At 63.0% G+C, this 27332-nt stretch overlaps 2 protein-coding genes and 1 long non-coding RNA gene across 10 annotated transcripts in view; 1 reads left to right on the plus strand and 2 right to left on the minus strand.

Annotated features, from left to right (window-relative positions):
- The window catches only part of STARD8 (StAR related lipid transfer domain containing 8), a 56709-nt gene extending 49104 nt beyond the window's left edge, over positions 1–7605 (plus strand). For all 7 annotated transcript variants that reach the window (XM_035325224.1, XM_035325231.1, XM_035325230.1 and 4 more), the window contains 10 exons: positions 436–1811; positions 2408–2581; positions 2990–3149; positions 3407–3605; positions 3700–3910; positions 4014–4128; positions 4382–4597; positions 4954–5171; positions 5252–5428; positions 5656–7605. In XM_035325224.1, coding sequence (XP_035181115.1) covers positions 436–1811; positions 2408–2581; positions 2990–3149; positions 3407–3605; positions 3700–3910; positions 4014–4128; positions 4382–4597; positions 4954–5171; positions 5252–5428; positions 5656–5773 — 2964 coding nt within the window. In that variant the 3' untranslated portion in view covers positions 5774–7605. The remainder of the gene's footprint in view (positions 1–435; positions 1812–2407; positions 2582–2989; positions 3150–3406; positions 3606–3699; positions 3911–4013; positions 4129–4381; positions 4598–4953; positions 5172–5251; positions 5429–5655) is intronic.
- On the minus strand, positions 2300–3804 carry LOC118166364. Its single transcript, XR_004750467.1, has 3 exons — positions 3672–3804; positions 2391–2393; positions 2300–2311 (listed from the first exon to the last, which is right to left on the minus strand). It is a non-coding gene; the product is annotated as an uncharacterized LOC118166364 (long non-coding RNA).
- LOC118166363 (relaxin receptor 1-like) lies at positions 7351–22160 on the minus strand. Of its 2 annotated transcripts, XM_035325232.1 has the most exons (18): positions 22112–22160; positions 17830–17973; positions 17339–17428; positions 17146–17251; positions 16610–16681; positions 16212–16283; positions 15739–15810; positions 14722–14793; positions 13321–13395; positions 13123–13194; positions 11620–11691; positions 11357–11428; positions 11098–11169; positions 10921–10992; positions 9574–9803; positions 8870–9280; positions 8451–8666; positions 7351–8171 (listed from the first exon to the last, which is right to left on the minus strand). In XM_035325232.1, the coding sequence occupies exons 1-18, from the start codon at positions 22158–22160 to the stop codon at positions 7984–7986; spliced, it is 2157 nt and encodes a 718-aa protein (XP_035181123.1). In that variant the 3' UTR covers positions 7351–7983. The 2 variants fall into 2 exon arrangements, with proteins under 2 accessions (XP_035181123.1, XP_035181124.1); XM_035325233.1 differs by lacking the exons at positions 17146–17251; positions 17339–17428; positions 17830–17973; positions 22112–22160 and having other exon boundaries at positions 16631–16849.
- Between the last annotated feature and the right edge of the window lie 5172 nt (positions 22161–27332).

The raw sequence follows: 27332 nt of genomic DNA on the forward strand, positions 1-27332 counted from the left end.
GGGATCTGGGGGCTCCCCTTGGTGCTGGGGGCTGCAGGCCCGAGCCCCAGCTGGGACACTTCTGTTGTGACCAGCCACACGGTGACCGCGTCCCCTCCTCACTGCGCCCGTCCCTCTGACGTGACAGCAGGTTTGGGGCTGGGCTGGCTCACGCGGCCTGAGCGTTTCTGCTGGGTGTGTGGGCACCGTGCCACCCGTCGGGGTACACAGCGGCGCGTCATGCTGGTAGAAATGCAGAGCTAGTGCCCGGGAGCTGCTCAGGGGGAGCACAGAAGGAGCACCTTCCCCTCGCCACGTAGCGCTTGAGCCTGGGCACGGCGATTCCTCATTCTGCGTGAGCGCCGTGGCGGAAGGGGATGGAGCGGGTTGGCTGCGGGCGTAACGGTGCTGAGGGACCCCGCGGTCTGATCGTCCCCTCTTCTCCACCGCCTGCAGAATGAAGACTCCGAGGAAGAGGACCTGTGTGCCATCAGCAACCGGTGGGCTTTCCAGCGGGAAAGCAAGAGGTGGTCCCGGGTGGGCTCTGTCGACGTCCTCTCCCAGGCCTCCGAGGTGCCCAACTGCACCATGCGGCAGGCATCCAGCCGCGAGAGCGTCCTCACCGACCTCAGCACCAACCTGGAGGCCGTGTCCCTGCACAGCAGCGTCAGCACTGGCAGCGCGAGCGGCGCGCCCGGCATCGTGGTCACGCCGCCCGAGCCGGCCCCTGCCCGCGACGCTGCCGCCGTCGCCCAGCCCGGCCGCAGCTCCAGCACCCGCTCCTTGGTGGAGCCGCCCTCCGGCCGCGAGGGCCCCAAGGAGAAGCTGAAGAAGCGAAGGTCTCGCAGCTTCCTGAAGAGGATCGAGTCCCTGCGAAGGAAGGACAAAGAGAAAGCTGGCCCGGACGAGAAGGGCGTCCCGAACAGCGGCGTCACGGCCAAACCGGGTTGGGACTCTGCCAGGAGTAACGGGGACCTCACAGCCACCAAGGGCAGCTCCCCTAAAAGAGGAGCATCTGCCTCTTTCCATGGCAAAAAACACTTCTTCTCGGTGTCGTACAGGACTAACCGCCTGCTAGGCTCGGGCAGGGGCAAGGGGAGCTCAGAGTCGAAGCGCACCGGGGTCTACCTGGAGGACTACGAGACGGCCGTGGCCGCCGGCAGCACCTGGGCTGCTGGGGAGCGCCAGCAGCGGCCGGCGTGCCGGGGGGATTGCCTGGTCTACGTTCCCAGGGACCACAAGCCGGGCACCTTCCCCAAATCCCTCTCCATCGAGAGCCTGTGCCCCCTGGGCAGCAGCTCCCTGACCAGCTGGAAGGCGGGGGACGAGCCCGTGGGGCTGGCGGGAGGCGGAGGGGGCAGCAGCAGCAGCGTGGAGGGCTCGTCCTCCCCGCGGGGCTTCGCCTGCCGCCGCCGCCGGGGCTCCTGCAGCTCCCTGGGCAGCCGGGCGAGCGTGTACGACAACGTGCCTGAGTTCGGCAGCGGCGAGGAGTTCTCCAAGGCGGATGGGGAGGTGACCTACCAGAACCTGGACGACATCCTGCAGCACATGTGGGGGCTGCAGCAGAAAGTGGAGCTCTGGTACAAGGCCATCTCCCCCGACCTGGCCGGGGAGGACGGGGGCGAGGAGGAGGAGGAGGAAGAGGAGACGGACTCGGGCGGGGAGCCCACCTTCCCCTCCAACCTGCACTTCGAGGAGCGCTCCATGTCGGACGTCGGCACCTCTGCCAGCGACTTCGACAGCACGGGCAACTCCCTCAACGAGGCCGAGGAGCTGGAGATGCGGGAGCGCCGCGACTCGGGCGTGGGAGCCTCGCTCACCAGGCCCTGCAGGTAGCGGGGGGCTCCCGGGGGGGCAGCCCCCAGGCAGGGACACGGAGGCGGCGGGGGGGCCGTGCAGGGCCGCGCGTGGTGCGCTGCTGCGCTCTGGTGGCTGCAGGGGACGGGACGGGACTAGGGAAAGTTTTAGTGCTGGGCACCGCCTTGTTGCAGCGCCTTTTGCTGTTTAGAAAGTGGGTGTTGGAGGTGTCCCTTGGCCGAGGCATTGCTCTGCGTGGGGGTCCTGTGTCTCCCCGAGCCCCTGCCCTCCCTGCAGGCTCCCACAGGGGCTGCAGCCCAGCACAGCTCTTGGGTTTGGGCACAGGCTGAGCCTGCACAGCCCCGCGGCCCCACTGGGGTGCAAAGGGGAGGATGCTGGCCAGGGCGAGGCTGCCTGGCAGCACGAGCAGTCCTCCGAGGCAACAGAAAGTGTCCCTCTCTTTGTGTATCCGCGCCTTGACACCTTCTCGTGCTGGGTTTGTGTGGGGCAGGAAGCAGCACCTGTGGCCCCGGGGCTGGTGTTGGGCTTAGCCTGGCCACTGGTGTGCCCACGCCGCCCCCAGAGCCGCGGGTGCCGCAGAAAGGCTCTGCAACGCCCTCCTTCCCTGCAGAAAGCTGCGCTGGCACAGCTTCCAGAACTCCCACCGGCCCAGCCTGAACTCTGCCTCGCTGGAGATCAACCGCCAGTCCTCGGCCCAGCTCAACCTGCTCCAGAAGTGCTCCCTGCTGCGGCTCACGGCCATCATGGAGAAGTACTCCGTGCCCCACAAGCAGGCCTGGACGTGGTGAGCTGGCGGGGAGGGGGCTGGGATGGGGGCCCCAGGGGCGGTGGGCTCTGTGTGAAGGTGATGGAGAGGCAGGGGAAAAAACTGCAACCAAGCTCTCTTTGCTCTGCGTGGCCCTGGGCATGCTTGCCAGCAGGAGCTGGGGGCTGCAGCCTGGGCTGCCGGCACCTGTGGCGCATGGAAAGCATTACAGCCGTGTAGGAGTGAGACGATGGCTTTCTGTCTTAGCCAAATATTAAATCATGTTGGCTTAATAAAAGATGATGTGGTTCCTGTTCAAAACTTCCTCGCTTATATTCAGAGCGCGGCAGAAGCATCCCTGCGGCAGTGGGTGCGTCTCCCCCGCTGTCTCTGCGCTGCCGAGGCAGCTGGTCGCTGCGCTGACCGCCTCTCCGTCCCGCCCTGCAGGACTGTGCCCAAGTTCATGAAGCGGAGTAAAGTCCCCGACTACCGGGACAAGGCCGTGTTCGGGGTGCCGCCCATCATCAACGTGCAGAGGACGGGGCAGCCGCTGCCGCAGAGCATCCAGCAGGCGATGCGCTACCTCCGCAGCCAGTGCCTGGACCAGGTGACGCCGCCGGCCCCGCGCCTCGGGGTGCTGCTGGGCGGTAGTGCTGGGCTGGGGGTCACCAGCTTCGAGGGGTCACCTCGTGCAGCGCTTGGCTGTGACGAAGGGGGAGGACGAGGTCGTCTGTGGGAACTTCACATCTGTCGGGGTCTTCTCGGCCGTCGCTCAGCCGGGCTCGCCTCTGGTCGTGGAGCGGCCAGGCACGGGGCAGGGCCAGCCTTGCCTCGCGTCCCAGCGTGGCTCCCTCTTCCCCTCAGGTTGGCATTTTCCGGAAATCGGGGGTGAAGTCCCGGATCCAGGCGCTCCGGCACATGAACGAGACCAGCCCCGACAACGTCAACTACAAGGGGCAGTCGGCGTACGACGTGGCCGACCTGCTGAAGCAATATTTCCGGGACCTGCCGGAGCCCATCTTCACCAGCAAGCTGACCGACACCTTCCTGCAGATCTACCAGTGTAAGGAGGGTGCGGGCGGGGGGCCCGGGGCTCGTGGTGGGCTGGGGCTGTCAGCACAGCGGGGACAGGCACTGACCGCGAGCGGTGCCCCCAGTCGTGGCGAAGGAGCAGCGGCTGCAGGCGGTGCAGGCTGCCATCATCCTGATGCCGGACGAGAACCGCGAGGTGCTGCAGACCCTGCTCTACTTCCTGAGCGACATCGCCTCCGCCGAGGAGAACCAGATGACCGCCGGAAACCTGGCCGTGTGCCTGGCCCCCTCCGTCTTCCACCTCAACGTGTCCAAGAAGGAGAGCACCTCGCCGAGGTGAGGGCGCCGCTCCTGCTGCTCTGCTGTGCGGCGCGGGGCCGGGGCTGGGGGCGGGCGCCGGGCGTCAGCGCCGCTCCCAGCGCTGCGTGCCGTCCCGCAGGGCCATGCACAGGAGGGGCACCGTGGGGAAACCCGACCAGAAGGACCTGAACGAGAACATGGCCGCGACGCAGGGGCTCTCCCACATGATCACCGACTGCAAGAAGCTCTTCCAGGTGGGTGGCTGCAGCGTGTCCGGCCTGGCGCTGCCCCCTGGGGCTTCGTGGAGGGCGCACAGCCTCCAGCAGGGCAGTGCCACCCCTCGGGCAGCCCCAGGGGCGGTGAGGGGCCAGCAGAGCCCTGCTCGTGGCTGGACAGCTCACAGGCTGCAGGATGTCTGCCCGAGGAGGCTGTGTCTGTGCTTCCCCCCTCTGTTCAATAAGGAGTTGCTGCCGGGACTCTGAAGACCTGCGTGCTCTTGCTTTGTAGGTCTCCCACGACATTCTGCTCCAGCTGAGCAGCTCCTATATGGCAGCAGATGCCTACCCCCATCCCCTGGCTGACTTTGTGTGTCCGGGGGAAAGCAAGGATTTACACTCCTACTTCGAGCAGAGCGTCCAGAACCTCCTCAAAGAGTCGTCGGAGAAATTCAAGGGGTGGCTGAGCACCCCAGGACCGCTGAACACGGAGCTCTCCTGCAGAAAGGTAAATGCCATCACACACGGGGTGTCTGGGGACATGTGGGAAAATGGGTGCGGAGTGACCCCTGTGAGCCACCTGCCCAGCCCTTGGCACTCCTCCCCTTCTGCAAGGAGGCAATCAGGACTGCCTTCCCCATCTGGAGGGGGGAACAGTTCTTGGCCAGAGCCCCCTGCATCATCCTCAGCCCCTCTCCACCAGCCAGAGGAGCTCTGCCACCTCATCCTGTGCCATCCCATCCCATCCCATGCTCCCCGTAGCCAGCAGCTGCGATGGTGCTGCTCCATGGTGGTGAGACCCCTCAGTGAAGCCTCTCAGGGCTCCCAGGACAGCCGCCTGACCCTTCTGCTCGGCCCTGGCAGGTCGGGGACGGGCACCCTCTGCGCTTGTGGAAGGTCTCCACGGAGGTCGAGGCCCCTCCCTCAATGGTGCTGCACCGGGTGCTCCGGGAGCGTCACCTCTGGGACGAGGACCTGCTGCAGAGCAAAGTGGTGGAGGCCCTGGACAAGGACATGGAGGTTTATCACTACGTGACGGACAGCATGGCACCCCACCCGCGCAGGGACTGTGTGGTGCTCAGGTGAGGGCAGGGGGGACCCGAGCCCGAGGGATGTGTCCTGTCCCCAGGCTCCCCCAGCTGAGCGGACGCTCTGTCGGCAGGCGCTGGCGCACGGACCTGCCGCGGGGAGCCTGCCTGCTCATCTCCATCTCGGTGGAACACGACAAGCTGCAGGTGGAAGGCGGCGTCAAAGCCGTGGTGCTGACGTCCCAGTACCTCATGGAGCCCAGCGGCATGGGCCGCTCCAAGGTGACGCACATCTGCAGGGCTGACCTCAGGTATGGGACATCCCCCGGACCTTGGCGAGCTGCTCCTGCGTCTTGCTGCGTGCTGTAGTGAGGGGTGTGGGGGGGATGCGCGCCTTTTGCTGCTACGTAGTGCTTGCTCCTCATCTCCCAGCTCATGGCAGCTGCTGTGCTGAGCGAGAAGGGAGGTGCTGCTTGTTGGTGCGGGCCGGGGGCTGCCCTGCCCGCTCACCCCTCGCTCTGCCTTGCTCCCTTCCCAGGGGCCGGTCTCCGGAGTGGTACAACAAGGTCTTCGGGCACCTCTGCGCCATGGAGCTGGCGAGGATCCGAGATTCCTTCCCAGCACTGAGCCCAAACGGCCCCGAGACCAAGATCTGAGGAGCTGGGAAGCTGCTCTGTCCTGTCGGACCGCGGACTCGCCCGTCAGCGGGGCTGGGGCAGGCGCAGGGGAGCGCGGAGCTGGCATCCAGCTGCGCGGGGGCACCCTCAGGCACATATTCATAAGGTTCCTTTTAACCCAGGCCGGGGCCCCCCTCTGGAGAGCCACGGGCTGCTGCAGCTGCGCAGGGGCCTTCTCTCCTCCGGATGCGGGGCTCTTTGCCACCACCCCTTCATTCAGGGGCAGAGGCGGCCGCCTCCACCGTACCTTCCCCAGCATGGAGAGGTGAAGCCCTGCGCCACGGGTTGGCTGCGGGCGGGATGGGCGAGCAAGGGGCTGCTCATCCACGGGAAGGAGAGGGGGCCTGGGGGTGGCCCCACCAGGAAGGCAGCCGGCCCAGAGTGAGCTGGGTCCCCCCGTGAGCCCCGTGGAGCTCGGCTCCCCCAGGCTGGGCGCAGCAGTGGAGGTGTGGGGCAAAGCAGGAGGGGGAGACGTGAGCGGGGAGGACGGGGCCACGTCCGTAGGTCACGGTGCTGTGTCGGGAAGTGATGGGTGGGTGGAGAGGGGGGAGCAGGTGGGGGTTGGCACCCGGCGGGGGGACAGGCAGGGAGTCAGGCTGGGAATCTGCTGAAGGATGCTGTTACGGGAGGGAACTGCGTGTAGGTAGCTGTAGAGCCAGCTAGTGACGGCCATCGCTGAGTGGCAGAAGGAAGCCATTGCTATCACCTCTGGTGCTCAAGTTCATAGGAGATGAAGGAGAAAGCTCCCTCGTCCAGTGCCTTGTCAGCTGCCTTGCTCAGCTGAAAGAGCCCCTGTGCGCTAGGTTTCAGAGGGGGCTGGATGGACGCGGTTCCAAGCCAAGTCCCGTCCCTCCAGCCTGGTGTACCGGTCAGCTGGAGGGGGCAGGACAGGGCTGGAAACCCAGAGCAGCCACCGAGAAGGTGGTGCCGGGGGGAGCGCTCTGAGGAGGCGTGGTGGGGACAAGGACTGTGGCCGGCGCTGCAGCTCCGGGCTCCTTCCTGCAGCGGGGTCAGGTCCCAGCGGGCACACCAAGGCTGGAAGCGGCGTGAGCGCACCCACGGGTCGTGCAGCACCTGCCCCCACTGAGCAAGCAACGTGGGGTGAGCCAGGCTGGGCCGAGTCGGTGCCAGCTGCCAGGGCCCCTGCTCCTGCTGCAGTACCGGGGCCCGGTGGGGCTGAGACTTACCCGGCTTTGGGCAACCGCAGGAGCAGAGCTGGTGCCCCGCAGGGTGCGGAGCTGCCCCTGCCTCTGCCCCCTGTCCCCAGCACTCCTCAGCTCCCACCTCGCTCCCTTCCTTTCCGCCTCCCCGAGAAGCCTCCCGACGTCGCTGCCAGCACTCGGGACTGACCTGGTTTCTCCTTGTAGGCAGGGACCCAACTTACTCGACGTCGTTCCAACTGGAAGGCAACACGACCCACGTGCGGGAGCAATTCCCCATGCCAGTTTTGCCGTAACAAATCCTGTCTGTGTCTTGGTGAAAAAAAAACAACCCAGCCCCTATTCGGTGTTTTTATATATATATATTCTATATATATATAAAAATATAACTAACATTTTTGAGGGAGTGATTTTTCTCCTAATATTTTTTTAAACCTTTCTTTTTTTCTACCTATAAATACTTGTACAGTTGGAATATTAATATATAACTCCGGCGGTAGAGCTCGGCGCCAGTGATGTTCACTTAAGAGACGTGTATTTTGTATTTAAGGGACTGTTCCTTGTTTTGTATCATACGCAACTGCAACAGAGTGTTTGACTTGGATCGGGGCTGCTCTTCCCATCCATGTAATTAATAAAGTACTAACGATACCTGCTGGCTGGAGAACCCCCGTGGTGTGAGGGTGCTGCTGGCCGGTTCCCCGGCCCAGGGACCTCGTGGGGCTGGGCAATGCTTTTACGTGGTGGCTGGAGCCATCCGGCCCCACGTCCAACGTTTTGGCAGAACGAGGCCAAAAAAGTAACCCGAGAGCAGCCGTGACTTGGGCAGCAGGAGCCAGACCCTCCGTGGGGTTGGACAGCAGGGGCTGCCTGGGGGCACCCGCAGCCCCCGAGCCCCCAGGCCCACACGAGCGCCGCGGTGGCAGCAAGCGGCTGAACTGGAGGTGCTCGTGCCCTTGGTGGCACGGCCCCTGCGTGCCGCCGGGGGAGATGCTCCACTCCTGGGGCACCCTGTGCCGCCGGGCAGCGTCAGACGGTGCTGGCCTGCGGTGCTGCCAGCACGGAGCTCCGCTGGGACTCGTGCGGCGCCGGCCGCTTGGCCTGCAGACAGCCCTTCAGCTGCTCCTGGAAGGGGGCGGTGGTGATGGTGTAGAGGATGGGGTTGAGGGCGCTGTTGATGGGCAGGATGAAGATGACCACCCAGGAGGTGATGGTGCCTGCGTTCCACCAGCGAGGACATGGCGTTAGGCGGCCAGGGCCCCTGCCTGGGGGAACCCACCCATGCCACAAAGTGGGGCAATCCCAATTCCAGGCTCCTGGCCATGGGGGGGTGACAACTGCTGCTCCCTGGGGAGCTGTGGGGGGCCAGGGTCCGCCAGGGGATGGGTGATGCTCACACCCTGCGCTCAGACACCCAAGGTCGGCAGCACCCACCCCGAGGAGCCCTCACCCAGGGGCTCTGGGCTGCCAGCGGCGGGCCCGGCCGGATCCTTCACCTGGTATTTCCACCTGCAGCAGGGAGAGCAGCTTGAGGAGGAAGATGGGTATCCAGCAGAGAGCATCGGTGATGACGATGAAGAAGAAGCGCTTTGCGATGGCGACTTCCCGGGAGCAGACGCTCCTCTCGGCCGTCCTGGACGCAGTGACGTGGATGGAGTAGAACATGCCGGTGTAAGCGAAGACGATGGTGATGAAGGCCGCGAGGTTCAAGCCTGGAGAGGAAGAGGTTTCTCTCCGAGCACCGCGGCTGGCTCTGTGGCAGCAGGACTGTTCCCACTTCCCCACTAGAGGGGGCAGAGGCAGCTCCGCAGCCTCGGCTCGCCCCAGACCTGGGCGCACTGAGCCACCCCGCTGCCACCGAAACCCCTCCTGCCCCGCTCCATCCCTGTCCCCGTCCCCATGCTGGTGGCCTCACCCAGGTAGATGGTGGTGGAGAAGCCCCTGGCGCTGGGCCGCTCGCCCAGGTCGGACTGCAGCGGGAAGCAAACCCCGTTCCTGCCGTAGTAGTTGCCGAAGGCCTCCTTACACCACAGGGGGACGAGGCTGAGGGAGAAGCCCAGGAGCCAGATGACGGCCAGCACCGAGGCCGTCTGCTTCCTGCCGGCTCTGTGGTGGCTGAAGGGGAAAACGATGGAGAAGTACTTCTCCAGGGTCATGTAGGTCAGCAGCAGGACGGACACCTCGGAGGACAGCATGGCCAGGCTGCCCACCAGCTGGCACTGCAGGCTGGCCATCCAGCCCTGCGCGTGCTTGTTGTATTCGCCCGAGTACTTGAGGTCGAAGGCGCCGATGACGAAGAGGTAGATGCCCATCAGGCCGTCTGCACCTGGGGTGGAGGCAAGGCACGGTGAGAGAAAAGCTCCTGCGGGCAGTCGCAGCCCCCCGCGGTGACAGCAGGGCCGTGGAGCCACCGCAGAGCTGTTGTGTCTGCGTGTGTCAGAAGAGCTGCCCGATGTGCCACGGTACTCATAAGCACAGGCAGCAGCCGAGATGTGCCAGGAGCACGCCCGACATCGTCACAGAAAGAGAGGTGGGCAGCAGTGGGCCCTGCCCGGGCTGGGCTGGGGTGGTGTGAGCTGGAGAGGCCCCCGCGTGCCCTGCCCACCGCTCCCAGCTCACAGCACAGGGACTTGATGGCCATGGCGTGCTGGCTGTTCTCCGTGGCGATGAGGGAGCGCATGCAGATGACGAAGAGGTTGCCGAGGCAGGTGACGCAGGCGATGACCCAGACGAAGACGCGCAGGATGATGTTGGCCAGGAGGTGCTCGAAGGAGGAGATGCCGTCGGTGTTGGGCTTGCAGCTGCGCACGTGGGGCGCGGAGCTGCAGTACTGGAACTTCTTGAAGTAGCTGCCGGGAGGAAGGGGCTGGCTGCCACCGGGCCGGCGTGCGCAGCCCTCCTGCTGCCACATCCACCTCCTCCAGCCCCCTGTGCCGCTTGTCCCTGTCTGCGGGGAGCAGGGCCAGCCGGACCCTCACGTCACTAGCCAGGAGCCGTGGAGCTGTCACCCTCCGCGGCAGCACCCGGGACGGGAGGAATGTGCAGAGAGAAACGGAACTGAACTGGGGGGGGGGGTGCGGTTTGCACCGTGTCTGCAGTTTGTTTTGGACACCGAATAAGCAACAGCCCAAATCCTTTGCAGAACAGGCAGGAGGCACCCCAATGCTTTCCTGGAAAGCCGCGCTTCTGTCACCATCAGCTCATAAATAGAGAGGAGCGTTTTCCTCCAGCCCTGCTTCTCACAAACATTTAAAAATCATTCCCTTGTTCAAGTCTCTCAACTTCCATTAACAGGGATTCAAATTTTTCCCCTGCATATTATTTCAGATTAATCTTTCCAAGCCCTATAAAAGCAATCCCCTACAAGCTTAGTAAAACTCCACATTAGAAAATGACTACAAAACTGCAATGCAGGGCTCGTTGCTGCTTAATTATAGATAAAAGGGGAGAAAATGATTGCTTATTAGCAAGTCAGGTAGAAAATGTACCGTATTTACAGTCCAAACAGACCAATTACTGAAAGGAAGAAGTACAGTTGTCTTTCATTACAGGTACTCTAAAATGTGCATCTGGAGATAATTAATGATTTGTTTTATCCTTCCGAAGCAAAGCCCCAGCTCTCACAGCTGGCTCCTCGGCTGTGCTTCCACCACGTGTGCCGGCCCGGCCTCCCTGCACGTCTCTGCTCCTTGGGGGTTACCTCGGGCCCAGGCACCTCTAAGGGGGCACTCGGCACGGGGCCGTGCACGCCTCGCCCCACAGAGCCCACCCTTGGGCACCACCCCTGCAAATGCCCAGAAGCGTGCATCGTTCCTCGTGGCACACACACACGGGGGGGACACCTGCAGCTTGGGGTGGGATAAATGCCCCCGGGGGTCCTGCACGGGGGCTGCAGGCACAGCGTGCGCGGGGGCTGCAGCCGCCCGCTCAGTGCCAGGAGCGAGTTGCTTCGTCCCCTCCACTTACATGTGGGAGAGGTTGGCCAGCCTGCGGAAGGTCAGGTTGTGGATGTCGGGGATCTCCAGCCCTTCCAAGCTCCTGCAGGAAGGAAGCAGGGCAGGGGAGGCTGCGGGCTGCTGGGCTGGCTCCGCTGCTGCTGCAGGAGGAGCGGCGCTGTAGGGCTGGGGATGCCGTGGGACTCACAGGGACTGCAGCTGGGACAGGCTCTCAAACTGCCCGGGGAAGATCTCGATCAAGGGGTTGTAGGAAATATTCCTGAAAAGGAAAGCTTTGCTATTTTTCCCACCTGGAAGCTATCACAGGAGCTGAAAGTGAGGTCAGAGGAGGGGCTTTCCTGGCTTCTCCCCAGCACCCCCCATCCCCAGGAAGGGCACCCAGCGCCTCGCAGGGGCTGGGTGCCGGCCGCCCCCTCCCCGCGGTGGCAGGGCGTCCCGGTACTCACAGCTGCTGCAGGTTGGCCAGGCCGCTGAACAGCGATGCCGGGAGCTCATTGAGCCCGTTGCGGGACAGGTCTCTGGCAGAGCAGAGCGGTGTTTGAGAAGATGCGAGGCCAGCTGCCCGCAGGCTCCGCGCCCACCGTGCCAGCACCACCGAGCCGCACAGGGTGGGCAGGGGACACACGCAGCCCCCCACAGCGGGTCCTGGGCAAGGGACCCCCAGCCCGCAGCAGCAGGGGCTCAGGGAACATGACGGCCAGACACTTACAGCTCCACCAGCCTGTTCAGCCTGGAAAACGTCCCGCCTTGGATCCACCTGATCTCGTTCCTGCGCAGGACCCTGAGCGAGGAGGAGAGCGTGGATGCAGTGGAGCCTCGCGCACCCTCTGCAGGCATCACCCGGCCTCTGGGCTGGCTGCGAGCACTCAGGGTGCTCTGCTCGGGGCTCGTCCATGGGGTGCCCCCGGCCCCACCGTGTCCCTCCCCAGCACCCCCTGCCCTGGCCGCCACCTCCAGCCCCTGCTCGCCCAATGCTCCGCTGCTGTGGGGCAGGGCCTGGGCCAGAGCCCAGCTCCCTTGTGCAAGGTCCCGTCTCACACAAGCCCTTAGGGAAGGGCCCACCAGAAATACGGAGGGTGACCAGAGCTGGTTGAAGGTCTCAGAATTTAAAACTGAGGATGAGAAGTGAAAGCCTGGAGTGGCGCGCTAAGGTGGAAGTGCGGCTGGGCTCTGCTGAGCCCTGCCTCCAACCGAGGCAGCCCACTGTGCTGCAGCGCTGGGACACAACTGCAGACAAAGGCCCTGGTCCTTCCAGAGGATAAAAAATTAAATGGCTTGCTCCAGGGCACAGCCCCTCAGTCCGGTTTCTGGTTGCTCTCACTTCGGCTCTGCTGCCACGTTGTCCGTGGGGCCGTGGGGCAGCAGCACAACTGGGGCTGCCGGCAGCTCCCACGGGAGAAATGATGCGGGTGGCTCCGGTGGCTGCTGGGGATGCCCTGGCAGGACGCGGGGTGCCCATCTCGCTCCTGCTGCCACCACCGCCCAGGGGCAGCCCGTGGGTGTGTGCGATGCAAAACTTCCCTGGGCTCTCCAGGCTCTCCAGGGCTTTCCTGGGCTCTCTCTCTCTCTCTTCCCTCAGCTCTCCAGGGGCCGTATCTGTCTCTCTGGGAGACACTGCCATCACACCTGGGGACACCCCGGGAGAGGCCTGCGCATTACCAGGGTGATTTCTTTTCCCCTGCCAGCCCCAGGAAGGGAGCTGCGTGAGAGCCTGGCGCACGGCCCAGCCCCGGCCGCGCAGGAACGGGCCCCAGGCAGGGAGCAGCAAGCAGAGCTGCTCGGGGTTTGACACTCAGAGCCAGCTCACAAAGTTTATGGTGCTCCTCAGAGAGATTTTTAGGGGATTTGGATGCCAGCGGAAGGCTTTGGGCTGGCTGCAAGCCTCGGTGCTTGCACACCCTGGGAAGCTTTTTCCGTGCTGTGCCCTGCCTCTGACCCCGCTCGGTTCCGGCAGCCCCAGGCTGCTGCTGACGGGGGAACTACCCTCCGGCCCCAGAGCTGCTGGACAGGGCCCTGGGGTGCCCAAGTCCCTGCAGAGCAGGTATAAAATTCACGAAGCCGACAGCAATACAAATACAGAGGGACACCTTTCACGTGAAACACAGCCCCTTACCTAGCCCAGAGCAGAGGGAAGAGGGGTCCGAGCCGAGCCCCACCTGCCCCCACCCCACCAAGGGGTGTCCCTGGGCAGGCAGGGCCGTGGGGTACTCACAGCACGGTGAGCTCGTGGCACTCCTGGAACACTGCCCCACGCACTGCTTGGATCCTGTTCCCTTCCAGATCCCTGCAGGAAAGGCGATTGTGCTGCTGCCCCTCCATCCCCGTCCCCTCCGGGAGCCCCCAGCCCTCGCCATCCGCCCCAGGGAGCAGCGCCTGCCCCGGACCCGGCTGCCCAAGGCCAGGTACTCACAGCCAGCTCAGCTTCGGCATCTCCGCACACAGGGAGGCGTTGGGGATTTTAGCCAGGGAGTTGTTCAGCATGTACCTGCGGGGAGGGAACACAGACAAACGGGGTCACAGCGCCGTGCCCCCGCATGGGGAGCCCCCCGAGGGCTTTCTGCTGGTTCCCTGCCTCCCCGCAGGGCTGCTGCTCACAGCAGTACCCGGGGCGAGCTCAGGGCTGGCAGCACCTCCAGCCCCCCGCTGGCTGCAGCAGCTCCCCGGCTGCGGGGCCAGCAGTGGTTCGGCCACCGCTGCCCAGGGCGAAGGCTGGTGCACGCACCCTTCCCGTGGTGACGGTAACGGTACGGGTGGTACTTAGTGGCTGTGGGACAGCCTTGCCAGGGAGCTGAGGGGCATGGCCCAAGGGGAAAGGTGCGTGGAACCGGAGTGACCCGGGAGAGACAGGCAGCGAATGCAGATTTACAGCACCAATTCCCTCTGGCATTTTTCTCAGCAACTTCTGCACATGCCTGCGTGCACAGCGCTCCTTGGTGCACTTCTTGTGTTTATTAGCTCGATTTGTTAAAAAAAGCAGCAGGATAAACAAGCTACGTCACCGAGGAGAGCGGCTCCCCTGCCGCGACGTGGGAACGCAGCCGGGGGGGCACTGCCCCACGGCCCTCTCTGGGGATGGGCGCCTGGATGCTGGGTGCGACCCCGAGCAGCACAGCACCGGGGTCCCCACACCAGCTCCTTCACAGCCCCAAATCCCCAACCAGGGCCCTGCCGGCCCTGCTGGATCCCCAGCCCCAGCCCCACAGATTACTTCAGTACCATGAACCCAAATCTGGGGCTTTTGCAACCAAGGCCAGCAGCGATGGTGCGAGCCCACAGCAGCAGCTGCAGCTCTTCCCCTGCAGGTGCAGGCTCAGGGAGTGCAGCCTAAAGCATGCTCAGATATGTGTGAGTGCATGTGTGTGTGTGCTCACACACGTGTTTTTTCCACTCTAACAGCCAAAACTTCTCCCCTTACTCTGACTCCAAGCTGCTGCCAGAGTTTCTGATCTGCTCTGTGGACTGAGGAGGTGGAGAAGGTATTAAAATCACGTTAGAGTGATTGCAAAGTCACTCTTATGGTGGCCAGAGCCAGTCAGTTATCCTGTGCTTCCCTCTTGGAAAAGGCTGGACCTTAAAAACAGCCCTTGTCTCATCCTGGTGCTCAAACTGCCAGCACCAGGGGCAATACTTCGGGACGATGCCCTGCTGAACGTGGTGGCCTCGGCCAGCGGCAGGAAACGGCAGCAGGGAGGGCAGATCCCTGCAGTTATCCCTCGCGCTCAGGGGAAGGCGAAGAAGCCGCGGCACCCTTGGCTTGCCCCAAGAAAGGGGCTCAGAGGAGAGCCCGGAGAAAGGGAGCAGGAGGACTTACAGAAAGTACAGGGACCTCAGCCCTGCAAAAGCGGCGGGGGCGATCCTGGCGATCCTGTTGTTGTCCAGCATCCTGCGGGAGGAGGAGGAGTGAGAAGCGGCACCCAGCGATGGCGAGGAAGGCAGCGGGAGGCTGCCGGCACCAGGAGCACGCCGAGCACCACGCCGTGCCCGGGGAGCTGGCTCTGTCCCTTCTGCCCTGCAGGTCCTCCCGGGTGCCACCCCGGGGTGGGGGCAGCCCCCCGCATCCCACCCTGCTCCCCCCTGAACCCTGCCCCGGCTGAAGCATCGGATCCAGCTGCAGAGTCTGGATTCCTTCACAGTCAGGGGCTGTTGGATTTTTCCTCTCCTCTGCTGTGAAATAACGATAAATTAAAAGCCATCCGGGGAATTCAGGGCCGTGCTTGGCTTCTCAAAAGCCCTTTGGCTTGTTTGCGCCACAGACCACCCTCTGTGAGTCGTTCATCATTCTGTTTTCCCTCTTTGATTAAGGAATAACTGCGCTGGTCCCATGGCAAAGAAGGGGAAGCCTGACAGGGAGCAGACCTGCCCTGGTGGCTGGGCCGTCCCTGCACGCTCGGGGGGGAATCACCTTGCAGAGCTGCCTTTAGGGGCTTCTATATGTACAAAGACGTGTAGGAGCACACGGTCAAACAGGGCCTTGGAGAACAAGCAGGAGGGGTGGACATCAGCTGCACTTTGGGTTCGGGCACCCTTTCTGGGGGGCTGGAGCTGGAAACCTCCGTGTTCACCAGCGCGCCGGGAGGCTCTCGGGCATTGCTCTGGTGCTGGCCCAGGTGCCGTGGGTGCCCCCGCAGCCAGCCCCGCTCCGCACCCCGCGACCCCCCAGCAGGGGCTTGGGTCCCACCATGGAGCCGTGAGGCCTCCGTCCCTGCTCCATCTGACGCCCGTAACGAGATCGTGGACAGGACCCAGCCTCATTAACCCCCCCCACTAGGAGCTGGTGTCACGACGCATGGGGATCAGGCATCGGGGGCAGAACCGGGGGGGCACTCACAGCCACTCAAGGTGCTGCAGGTCCTCGAAAACCTGGGGCTTCAGCTGGGAGATCTTGTTGTGGCTGAGGAACCTGGAAACGAGCAGAGAAGGTCGTTTTCCTTCTGGTACCGCTGCTAACTCAGCCAGCTTTGCTAAAGCTGCTCCTCCCAAGGAGCCGCGTGCCCCCGCTGTCATTGCCCACGGCTCCTCTCCCTTCGCAGCTCCAGTGCAGGGCCCTGCATGCAGCAGGCAAATATGGGTGGGAAAAGGGGCTGATGTGTGGGATGTGCCGGTGCCTCTGCCCTGCCCCACGTTCACCCACCCGCTCCAGTTTAAAGCAAGCTCACTGCTGATCCTTGCAGGAGCAAGAAGGCCAAGAGCCGGACTGGAGCCAGCTGTGCTGCGAGCCTCGCGTGCCAAGAGGAGCCGAGGGCTGCCTCCGTCCCACGGGTTTCCTCCCCAGGGCCTCGTAACGCAGGAGCTCTTACTTACAACATTTTGAGCTGAGAAAGTCCAGCGAACGCTTTGGGTGAGATCATACGGATCCTGTTGTTTTGCAAAAAACTATTAAAAAAGGGAACAGAAAAACAGTTTGGAAGAGAAACACTTTCTAGGGGTCTCAGCCTGGAAAAGCATCGCAGGGCTCGCACGGAGGGACCGATGGCATCGTTACTCCCCCAGGCCGGGCAGCCTCGAGCACAGAGACCGAGCGGTGGGGGAGAGGCTGAGAAATGCCTGGGCTAACACAGGGCCACAGCACAGCCCTGAGCAAAGCCGCCCTGGCACGTGCCTGCTCCTGTTCCCCGTGCTGCCCCTGACCCCCACGGCCGCTGCTCGCCCCGTTTTCCCCCAGGACACCAGAAAGCAGCAGGCAGAGGGGTGATACTCACAGCTTCTTCAGCCTCCTGTACCTGGCGAACTGACTGTCCAGCAGAGAGGGGATTTTATTTTTCTTCAGGTCCCTAACAGGAAAACAGGAAGGGGGAGGGAGGGAGGGAGGAAAATACATAAAGAAACCAAGTTCTGGGGCCAGAGAACTTTATCCCAGGAGCATGGGGCAGCTCAGACCCTCCTTCTCCTGCGCAATACAAATGAGATTCAAGGCAGCTGCTGTTTGTTAGCACAGCGCTGCTAATTGCTCTCCCAGTCTGCAAGCACTATTTGCCATGGGTGAGTTTTTTCAGGCTCTCCTTCCCCTCCTAGCCCTTACTTTTTGTGTGTGACGAGCAGCTGGGGCTCGCCAACCTCTGGCCCTGTGCATGGCAGCAGCGTGGAGCAGCCCGCGGGCAGGGGCCAGCAGCCGCCTCCCCCAGCTCCGTGCGGTCTGTGGGGTGCTGCAGGCAGCCAAATCCCTGCGACGGGGCTGTGACAGGGGCCATGGCTTGTCTGGGGCGGAAGGGGAAGAGCATGTCCCACCGCTACTCACAGCCTCGTCACGTTGGGGGACACCCAGGGCACAGCGCGGAGGTCCTGCGCAGTGCAGTCCACGGCCTGGCCCCAGCACCGGCAGCGCTCCGGGAACAGCTCCAGCGCTGCGGGCAAGCAGAGGGGGTGTGCTCAGGGGGAAAAGGGGCCACACAGCTGCGGGGGGATGCCCGGACCCCAAACAGGTGGCTTACAGCAGGGGTCTGCCTCGTCTTCCACCGCCGTGCCGCTGCTGTGTGTGGCCAGCTTGTCGCCCAGGACCCACAGCCAGCCGGTGTTGTCCACTGCGGGCGGGGAGTGATGTTAGGGCACCGGGAAGGGGCCCGGCACCCTCCCCTCCTCCCTGATAGCTTGGGTGCCCCACCTGAGCAGCCTTCCTGGTGCCTGGGCTGGCACCCGGGCAGAGCAAAACCCCAGCAACACTGGGACAGGGTGCGGGGATGGGTGAATCCAGGACCCAGATGATCTACACGGGGCACACGTGGCCATGGTGCCCGGGTGGATTACGCGTGCCAGAGCCAGAAAGCGGCTGGATAAAGAAGCAGGCCCAGGGCTCCCCCCACTGCTCCCAGGGATGGACCCAGCTCTGCCCTAACGCCCTCAGGGTCCTGGATCCTGGCATCCCCAGGTCCAGGGGGTTATTCCCACCGAGGACATCCCCCCTTCCTAGGGGCTCGCCCATTACCGCAGTTCTCCTCGTCGGCCCCGTTGTCGCAGTCGTCCACCCCGTTGCAGTGCAGGGCCTGGGGCAGGCACACGGAGAGGTTGCCGCAGGGAAACTGCCCCAGGGGACACGCGTGCCTGTCCCTGGGGTGAGTCACGAGAGGCTCTGCCAAAGGAAGAGGAGGTGCTCAGCGCTCCCCTCGGGCAGCACCTGAGCTCCTGGGGCCACGTCCTGCTTTGTGCCCATGCTGTCCCCATGCCACCACTAGCCCCAGCAAAAGGCTCTGCTCTCTGCGGAGCGTCCCCCAACACCCGCAGCAGATGCAGGCAGATATTCTCATAACAGCTTAAAGCCCTTCTGCCCTGTCCCAGCTTCATGGTGCGAGGCTGTCCCAGCAGCACGGGCTCCCCTTCTGCCGGGCCCTTTCCGTCAGAGCCATCCCGATCCCCAGCTCCAGGGCCCCGTTCATTAATACCCTGCGATTACCCGTGGCAGAGGCATGCCTCAGATCCAGCTAAACGCTTCCACACCCCGCTTTGATCAGGCGCGGGGAAGTGGCAGCAGTCGGCACCAGGAGGGACCAGGGCTGCGTGGAGGGGCCTGGCTTGTCGCTCGAGATTTTCTTCAGCTGCCAGCCTGTTCCTGGGAAATGGGGCGTGCTGGAATTAAAAGCGCTTTCCTCTCTCGCACACACACCTCGTTAGCCATCCCATCGTGAGCACTGCGGTGTGACGTGGAGGTGGAGGTGACTCAGAGCATCTCGCGTCCACGTGCCCGCCCGGCTCAGACGGGTGGTTTGGGGGCTGCTGCCCCAGCACGGCGCGGGGACGGGCAGGGCCGAGGATGGCACGGGCACGGCTCCGGCAGCTGCGGTGGAAGCAGCCTGTGGCCGAGCAGGCAGTGCCGGCGATGCCTTTGGACTCCCCAGGCTGAACGTCTGCTCTGAGCACCCATCCCGGCACCTCTCGCCAGCCCCGCTTACACCTGGACCCAAGCGGGAGATGGGGACAGCCGCGTCCCAGCTGCAGCTGTGCGGCAGCCGGACAGCTCAGCACCGCCCCAGGGCACTCCTTTCCCTCTCTCTCAGCTTCTGCACGTCGATTTCCATCGCTGGCTGTGCTGATCTGATTGCACGTTGCAGACCGTTCCTTTCCTCGGAGACACAGAGTCCTGTCTGCCCAGAAATGCCTGCGTGGGGCACAGCAATTGGAAGTGGGCTGAAAGCACCCCTGCCGGCTGCCTGTCCCTTCCCCAGTGCCTGCCGTGCAAGACGAGGGAGGCCTGGGCTGCGGCCGGAGAGGGATGCGGAGTGATGGGGAATGGATCTGAGAGAGGGAGAAATCCGGAGAAGGCACAGGGAGGCCACGGGCTCGGAGTGGGGCTGGGCACAGCGGTGCCGTGCCTCTGCCTCTGCCGAGGTTGCCACCAGGATCCCTGACGGGCAGAGCAGGCCATGGCTATGTAAACTCTTCCAGCATTTTCTAAACTTCAGCATCTTTTGCCAAAATTCCTTTTTTTTTTTTTTTTTTTCCTTGTACCGTACCCTGGAGACTGCTGTTTTGGAAGTGCCCCTTTGACGAGTCTTTTTGCAAACTGAGAAGTAATTTTAGGTTTCTCTGAATGCCTGTGGCTGTACTCCTGTGTTAGGCACGTCCCAGCCCACGGTCCTACTGCCGAGCCCTGCAACGCGTAACGAGTGCCAGACGGAATCCCCGTCTGCCCGAAACTTCACAAAGCGCATCTTGCACGAAATGATGCAAAAATGTTATCACTGCAAATCTGTTTGTGCTGCTCATCTGTTCCTGCGGCTGGGAGCACACCCGCCTGTTTGCTGCTGATACCAGCACGCACGGGCCGAGATCGGGGCAGGACGGTCAGCAGAGCGGGGGGAGGGCTGCTGCCCTTCTCTTCCAGTCCGCACCCACAACCCCAGGTTTGTTTCTCGTGGGCCTGTTGAATGCTAGAGCTCCAACAAGAGAGCTTTGTTTATTTACCCCATGCCGGCAGATCACACCCAGCAATAAAAACATGCACGAAAAGCCATCCAGAATGGCAGTTGTGTCAAAACGACAGTCCGGGAGGGCTGCTGTATTTTCTCGCAGCACCCCAGCAGTGCCACGGGGATGTCTCCTCGCAGCGTCCTGCACGTGGAAAGCGTGGGCAAGACGTTGTGCTTGGTGCGACGGGACCCCGCCATCCGAGTGGCTCCAGAGTGCTTATCTGCACGGTGATGGGTGTCACATAGGTAAGGATGAAGATAAATACGACCTCCTCCTGTCCTGCTGCCACCAGCACACGACTCCTGACCACTCCTGAGGTTGGCTCCAGCCTCCATCACTGCACGCGGGGGTCGAGCTGAGCTGCGAGGAGCTGCGTTTCCTACCCCTGACCCTTGCTCTGCTGCAGCCCCGCAGGGAAAGCATCTCCCTCATCCACTCCAGGCTCTGCAGATGGAATCCGATCTGACTCCTGAGCCCTGAGCTCAAGACCCTCTGATGGATGTTTTCCTGTCCTGGTTCCGTTTCGGGACATGCGGGAGGTCCTCTGCTGCTCGCTGCCCCATCACGCAGGTTTCTGGCTGTTTTCTCGGTCTGAATTTATGCAGGACCCGCAGAAGGTAACGGGAACCTTTCCAGGGCCTCAAGGTCCCCATTGCAGAGAGCCTGTCTGCATATGGAGCTATGTAAATACCGAGGGGAGAGTTTATACACATATATATTTATATACATAAGCAGAGGCAGATGCGATTTCTTCAGGAACGAGCCCAAGTCGCAGGGTCCCAGCCAAGCCCCCGGCCCCAGGACCTGGTTCTGCATCAACCCCCTGGGGCTGGGGGCAGCCGGCGGGGAAACAATGCGGGGCGGCAGGGAAAGTGAAAGAAATGTCTAAATAAATAGAAACCAGGGGAAAAGCGGGTGCCTCAGTGAGGCATAAGGCTGAGGCTGCCGGCAGTCGGGGGGCTGCGCAGCCCCCAGGACAAACCGGCCCCTCCGAGCCCTGCGGCACAGCCGTGCCCCCCCTGCCCGGCTCTGCCCGGCTGGGAAGCTGCCAGCAGCCAGAGGAAGTGGCCAAATTTAGCTGGGATTAAGTCTGGCATCTGCTGAGTTTCCGTGAGGGCCACCCAGGACTGTAAACGAAGCCCACGCATCGCCCGTAAAACAGCCGTGACCGAAATGAACGCGGAGCCGAGGAGCAGGGAGCTGCTCCGGGGGTCCTGGCCCCGGGCTCAGCCCCGGCTCCGTCCCCCCCGCAGACCCCAAGGCCCTGCCCTCATCCTGCAGCCGCATCGTGGGGACCTTCTCGCAGCTTTTGCTGGGCTTCAGAGCGAGTGTGAGGGCGGCACGAAATGAGAGCAGCGAGGTCTGGTCTTCGGGAGGCTTTCCACCGGAGAGCCATCTCCTTTCAAACCCAGGTCAGAGCAGATCAGCCCCCAGACCTGCTTTCCCTGCACACGGGGTCCATTTCCCCGGTCAGCTCAACAAACGCATCTCCAGAGAGTGAACTCTCCGGAAACCAACACAGGCAGCAGAGCGAGCCTTGTGTCCACCCCACCTCTGCCTGCAAATAAACCCACACACAGTTTGTGCCAGCCAGCTTCTGCCAGCAGAGCTCGGGACGTGGCCCGAGGGCAGCACACCTCCCGGCCCCTTCCCTGTTAGTTCCCAGCTCTCTGTCCGTGCCGCGGGCTCTGCCCAGGGCTGCAGACCCCCCACACCCAGCAGGAGCACGCCCAGCTTGTGCTGCACCCGAGGCGAAGCACCTAAGGGCGATGCCAGTAATTGCCTGCTTGGCTGGGGAGAGGGGCTTAGCACCCCCAGGGCCAGCAGGGAAGGAGCAGCTTGCATTGACACCGGCAAAAGTAAAGCACAGCAAATCAGACTCAAACAGCAGCACCTCAGAGCTCCCGGCTTGTTGTACGCCTCCCAGCTCCCAGCACAAAGTGATGAATTTTCATCTGGTTTGCTCCCCCCCCTTTCAGACCACAGCCCTGGTGCTCCATCTGCTCCCACTCCGCTCCGGTGCTGCCTTTCCCTGCCCCTGGTAAAAGGCAGAGCCACGGCCTGGGATTATCAATGGCTCGGAGGTAACAGCAACCTTTGGAGAGCAGCGTTAGCAGGTCTGCAGAAAGCTCTCCCCAAGCACAAGCAGCATGGGGCTTTGGGGCAGCGAGCATCCCTGCGCCGTGTGCCAGGGCCTGTATCAAATCCCAGCACAAAACTCCCTGTGAGCCCCTCGCCAAGAGCTCAGCCGGGCGGCCTGCTGTCCCCCCCAGTTCAGCTGACCTGCGGGGACACGCACTTACCCGTAGCGGCACAGAGGAGTGAGGGCAGGACGAGCAGCAGCAGCCTCATCTCAGCTGGTCCCGGCACAGGCTGAGCGCTCTGCGGGGCTGCTGGAGGCTGGGAGGAGGAGGCGAGGGCACGGGGACGCTGCCGATCCTCGATCCTCTCCTGCGAGCGCACCGCAGCACCCAGGGGGCAGGGGGCAGGGGGCAGGGGGAGGCAGGAGGCAGGGGGCAGGGTGCAGGAGCAGCCTGAAAGCATCTGCAGCTCCTTGCAGCCTGGCGCCGTTCTCTGGCCAACAGAAGGCAGCGAGAGGACGTGCATGGGGAGGGAAGCAGCGAGAGGAACGGACACGGTCCTTGCCGGGGGGACGCAGCCCTCAGACCCTGCTCCCCAGCCCTGGGGCAGCCTGGAGCCGCGCTGTGCCCCCGCCTGGGGCACCCAACACGGGGTGCGCGCCCCAAGGCAGCCCGGGGCCAGCCTGGGGACAGAGGGGGGGCTGAGGGGGCTTAGGGGCTGCTCCCTCCCCGAGAGGGTCCCCCGCTGGGTTTGCAGCCCATGCTGGTGCCCAGCCCTGTCCGGCGGCAGGATGGGTGCCCCGGCACTGCCTGGGAGGTGGGAAGGGGGTCATCGGGGACCCCACCTGGCACCAGACCTCGCCGCATCGCGGTCACGGCTGCCCCTTCCTCAGCCCCTTGCCGAGGGGCTGCGAGGCCCCAGGGAGCAGCAGTGGGGCCGCAGGAGGGCAGCCCCACAGACAAGGCGGCGTTGCCAGCCCACGTTCAGTGAGACCTTTGGGAAGAGGGGCGAGTAATCGGGATTTCACAGCTGGGGCAGCGGGAGGGGGGAGCGAGGTGGTCCTGATTAGAGAGCAGACTCCTACCACGGCTTTGATCTCTGTGCTAAGTTCCCCAAACCATCTGCACTGAGTACAGCTCTCCTTCCAGTCTCCTTTCCTCAGCACTTCCAAATGCTTGTTATGGGTCCAGAAAAATCTGTAAAAATTAACCCCTGCTGCTGGAAAGCGGATTTGTAGTCAGGACACCCGACCTGCTCTCCCAGCCATCCTCATCCTCATGCCATCCGCACGGGACCGACTGACGCACTGAGGAGGAGGAGGGTCCCAGGGCCCTGGGGGACCCCCAGGAGATGTGCCCCGTTCCCGTGTCACCGGCAGCGGGGCTCGAGGAAGGGGACCTGAAACCCACTGCCCCCTGCCCCTCACCCCCACAGAGATTTGGCCCCCTCCGTGGTGCTAACGTACAGATCTAAGGGCACTTTGAGGCCGATAGCCAGAGAGAGGGGGCTGGGGGGGTGCGGGGGGTTGGAAGGAATCAAAGAGAAGCAAAATATATTTTTTTTTCCTTTTTTTTCTTTTTTTTTTTTTTTTTTTCCTCTCTCCTTTTTTTCAGAGAAAGAACCTGCTTGGAAAACAGTTCAGTGCATGGCAGTCGCAGGCTGCCTGCAGAGGTCTGCAAGGCTGCTGGAGGCCGAAGCCCTGACGGAGGTCCCAAGGGCTGGGTGGGGGCTTGGTGATGGGGGCAAAGGCACTTTGCTGCCCTGAGGTCCACGTGGGGGTGTCTGCTGCTGGGTGCCAGGCTGCCAGATGGCGGTGACTGCGAAACCAGCGCACCTGCAGCCGGGGGAAAAATCAAAGCCTGCAAATTAAGCGCGTTTCGGGGCCTGACAAAATTCCCCCGTGCTTTCGCTTGGCTGTGGCTGTGGCAAAAGGTGCCCCGGTCGCATGGGAGGCAGCCCCAAAGCGAGGAATTCCTGAGCCTCACAGCAAGCAGAAACCCTGAGAGAGCGGCCCGAGAGGATGGGCAAAGACGGGAGAGGCATCATCTGCAAAACTGCTGGCAAACAGCCCCCGTCTTCTCCCGTGGTCCTCCAGGCTGTCAGCGTCTTCCCCCCACGTCTGTATTTCATAGCCGGAGCTCTGCTAACGGGCCAAACGATGTCGCCTCACACCCTTTGGCAGCGATCTTCGTCCAGCCCCGGGGACGTGCCTCCAAGTAACTGCTGGCGATGTATGGGCGCTGGAGGCTTCAGCACGTGCACCACACCTCCGCCGCAGGGCCCAGCGATGCGTTACGGCACGGAGACCCAGAGAGCGCTTGTGCAACCGCAGGGCACAGATTTACGGCCCGGGGCTTTCCGAGCGCGAACCCCTCGCGGAGCCACGGCCCCGCTCCAGCCCCGCCACGCCGGGAGCTCGTCCTGACAGCTCTCCTGTCCCTCCCTGGGCGATGTTACCTCGGAGCAAACCCAGCCAGCTCTTCCCTTCCACTCCTTTCTGCTGAGAGAGCTTCCCACGTCCCTCGGCTCTCCCTCAGGCCGGGTGGCTCTGGATGCCCCCACTGGAGGGGACCGCGAGATTCGGGGGCTGAGGTGCCCTCTGCAAATGTTACGGGGTCAAGGGGCAGGAGGAGGGCTTGGTAGGCCTTGCTTTACCGCGGCATCCTGCAGAAACGTTTTCAGTCCTGCTGCCCCCAGACATGCCTGCATGCCTCTTGCAGCCGTGCTTTGGGTGCAGAAGTAGTGAGGCACGGAGCTGAGATCGTGGGCCTGCCTGGGCTGACGTCCGTGGGTGTTTCTGCACAACTTTGGCAAACCAGTGCTCTGCCTTAACTTTACCATAAGGGAGAGGTCTGGGGATGCTGTGGGGCGTGAGGTGAGGCACCGTCCCCTCACACAGCCACCCCTGGGCAAGCAGGAGCCCCAGGACAGCATCCCTGCGGGTCCCACAGGGAACCCCCCCACGGACCAGCAGCAGCCTTCACGCTCGGCTGGGCGCACACCCCCGGTTAGCCCTTGCCTTACCGACGTGCAGCCCAAACCCCAACCTTCCTCCATGCTCCGTAATCGCTCACAGAAGACGAGGCTGTGCCCTGGGGTCCCTGCAGAACCCGAGCCAGCAGCAGCAGCCAGCTCTCGCCGTGCTGCCGCCCCTGTGAGCGCGGCGCTTCTGGCGCGGGCGATGCGCGCCCTGCTCGCCACCGCGCCGTCAGTCACACGGCAATTAGGGGAAGTTAACGCTGCTGATGGGAAGTGTTTGAAGTAAGCCCACGCTGGAGATGCAAGCCCAAGCGTTTCTGCTCGGCGGACGAACCAGAAAGTCATCAATTATTCTGTGCCGGAGCAGATGTTCCTGTGTTTGAAATTGCTGGGGAACTGAGTCACCGCTCCATCCGCTGCCAAGAGCTGGGTCGTGGCAATGCAAGCACGGGCTCCATGTCAAAGGTGGGACCGGGGCAGCCAAGGAGCAGGAGGAGCATCCCGCAGCTTGCTCTGGGCTCCCACAGCCCCTAAGGGCCATGTGATCCTGAAGGGACACGGCTGGGGGCTTCGGCTCCCCGATTTCACCCACGTCAATTTAAAGAGACGTCCGGAGCCCAGCAACACACGGGCTTTGAATCCACGAGCAGGAGGAGCAGCGCCCTGCTGCCCCACAGCACGCAGTGGCCGCAGAGCTGAGCGGGGCTGCGTCGGAGCAGGGCAATGGGGCACCAAGGAGACGTGGCAAAACCCTGGCCTTAATGCAAATCCCCGCTCCTCCGACCCCGAGCAGATGTTAAACAACGTGCCTGACAAATAAGGAGAACAGCTGGGGAAATACAAGATTTTTTTTTTTTTTTCCTGAGTTTGTGAGTAAAATAAAGACATTATGGGTATGGAGCAGTGGACCAAGACGAGTGGGAACACCTTTCTCCAGGTGGCGCAGAGCCGTGAGCTCTGGGGTCAGGGAGCTTCTGAATGCTGCTCCCGGAGGCTGCTGAGAGGCAGCGAAGCTGGCCCTGGCTTGGCGCACGGGGCAGGCTCCCAGGGCAGGGCAGTGGCATCAGGCAGGTGAAGGCCATCCCAGCTCCTTGTCCTCTTTCAGCCCTTCGCCCTCCTTTCTCCCCTGGTGCCTTGCATGGTACAGGGAGCCCCCCAGGCCCGGGACGGAGCTTGCAGCAGGACGGGAGCCGCAGCATCGCCCCAGGGTTGTGCTGGCTTCGCCTGCGGGGCGGTTACGAGCGATCCAACCAGCGGCTGCGGACAAGGCGTGATTGCATCGCAGTGACCATGATTTATATCTGCGCTGCTACAGGGCATTGTTCTTGGAATAGTGTTTTATGGCATGTAATAAAGAGGAATCGCAGCACAGCTCGCAGGCGCAGCAGGCTCGCAGCCCCGACACGTCAGAAGTCCCCGCTGCCCGCGCTGCAAGGCAGGGGTGCTTGAGGGGCGCAGGGAAACAGCTGCCGCTTGTCCCGAGGACCATTTTCACTCCTTATAATTTAACTGCTGGCTAATCTCTTATTGACAGTTTTCCAACACCCAGCTTTTGTCCTCCTTTCTCTGTCCTTTTGTGCGGGGTGGTTTAAAGGCAGGGGAAGCCGAGCAGAAAGCCTGCCCTGCAGCTTCTGCTCTCATCCCACTGGCTGCACTGGTCTCGCTGCCTTTCCACCACGTGCTGATGGTTTCCAGCTGCCAGAAGCACGGGCAGCAGGGTGCCGGGGCTGGCAGGGGCTGTGCTGCACATCCTGCACTGCCCGCCTGCCCTTCTGCACCGCCCGACGTGCGTCTGTGCCCAGGATCCCCAAAGCTTCCCTCTCCTTCAGCCCCGCAGTCATCCCCCCAGCGTGGAGGCAAGTTCCCTTCTCCAGGCAGAAATTCTGTGAATGATGGGTTCTTGGGAAGTGTCCCTGGCCACGGAAGGAGAGCAGAGGCTGAGCGCAGGGGCTCAGCTGGTCCCCCTGCCTCCCTGAGCCCAGGGACAGGGGACAGGGAGCGGCTGGGGCAGTGGGTCTGGCTGCTGTAGGGCTTGGGTCCTCGGGTGTGACCCAGCCTGGGGCCATTACCGGGTTTCTCCATCCATCCAACAACGGGCACAGCCTGCTGCCTCGCTCCCGGCCTGGCAAAGGGGGTGCTGAGCTCAGCGGAGCAGCTACAGCTCGATCCTGTGGTATGGAAACGTGCTCATCAGCTGGAGGAACTGCCTCTGGAGGGCACGGCAAGGCGGAGGAGGCAGACGCGAAGCCGATCCATCTTTCCATAAGTCAGCAGCCTCTTCCCACCCATCTGCTGGTACTAGAGCAGCTCTGTGCCTGGGCCACAGGTCTTTCCCAGGCCAAGTTCTGATTTTCTGAGCTGGATTCAGACCCTTTGAAACGTCCCTGGTGTGACCCTGGAGCTCATGTGAGCAAACTCATGGCTTTTCAGGAGAAATGACCACCCCATCCCGCAGCACTGTAA

The sequence above is a fragment of the Oxyura jamaicensis genome, chromosome 4 (genome assembly GCF_011077185.1).
Source record: "Oxyura jamaicensis isolate SHBP4307 breed ruddy duck chromosome 4, BPBGC_Ojam_1.0, whole genome shotgun sequence".
Taxonomy (NCBI): domain Eukaryota; kingdom Metazoa; phylum Chordata; class Aves; order Anseriformes; family Anatidae; genus Oxyura; species Oxyura jamaicensis.

Bases quoted from the DNA above. Each gene is read 5' to 3' on its own strand.
- LOC118166363 (XM_035325232.1), bottom strand. From the start codon at position 22,160: ATGAGGCTGCTGCTGCTCGTCCTGCCCTCACTCCTCTGTGCCGCTACG. The intron at 15,811-16,211 runs GTAAGTAAGAGC...GCTCGTTTCCAG, and splicing joins CTTTCTCAGCTCAAAATGTT to GTTCCTCAGCCACAACAAGA. The intron at 8,172-8,450 runs GTGAAGGATCCG...GGTGGAACGCAG, and splicing joins GCTGCAGGTGGAAATACCAG to GCACCATCACCTCCTGGGTG.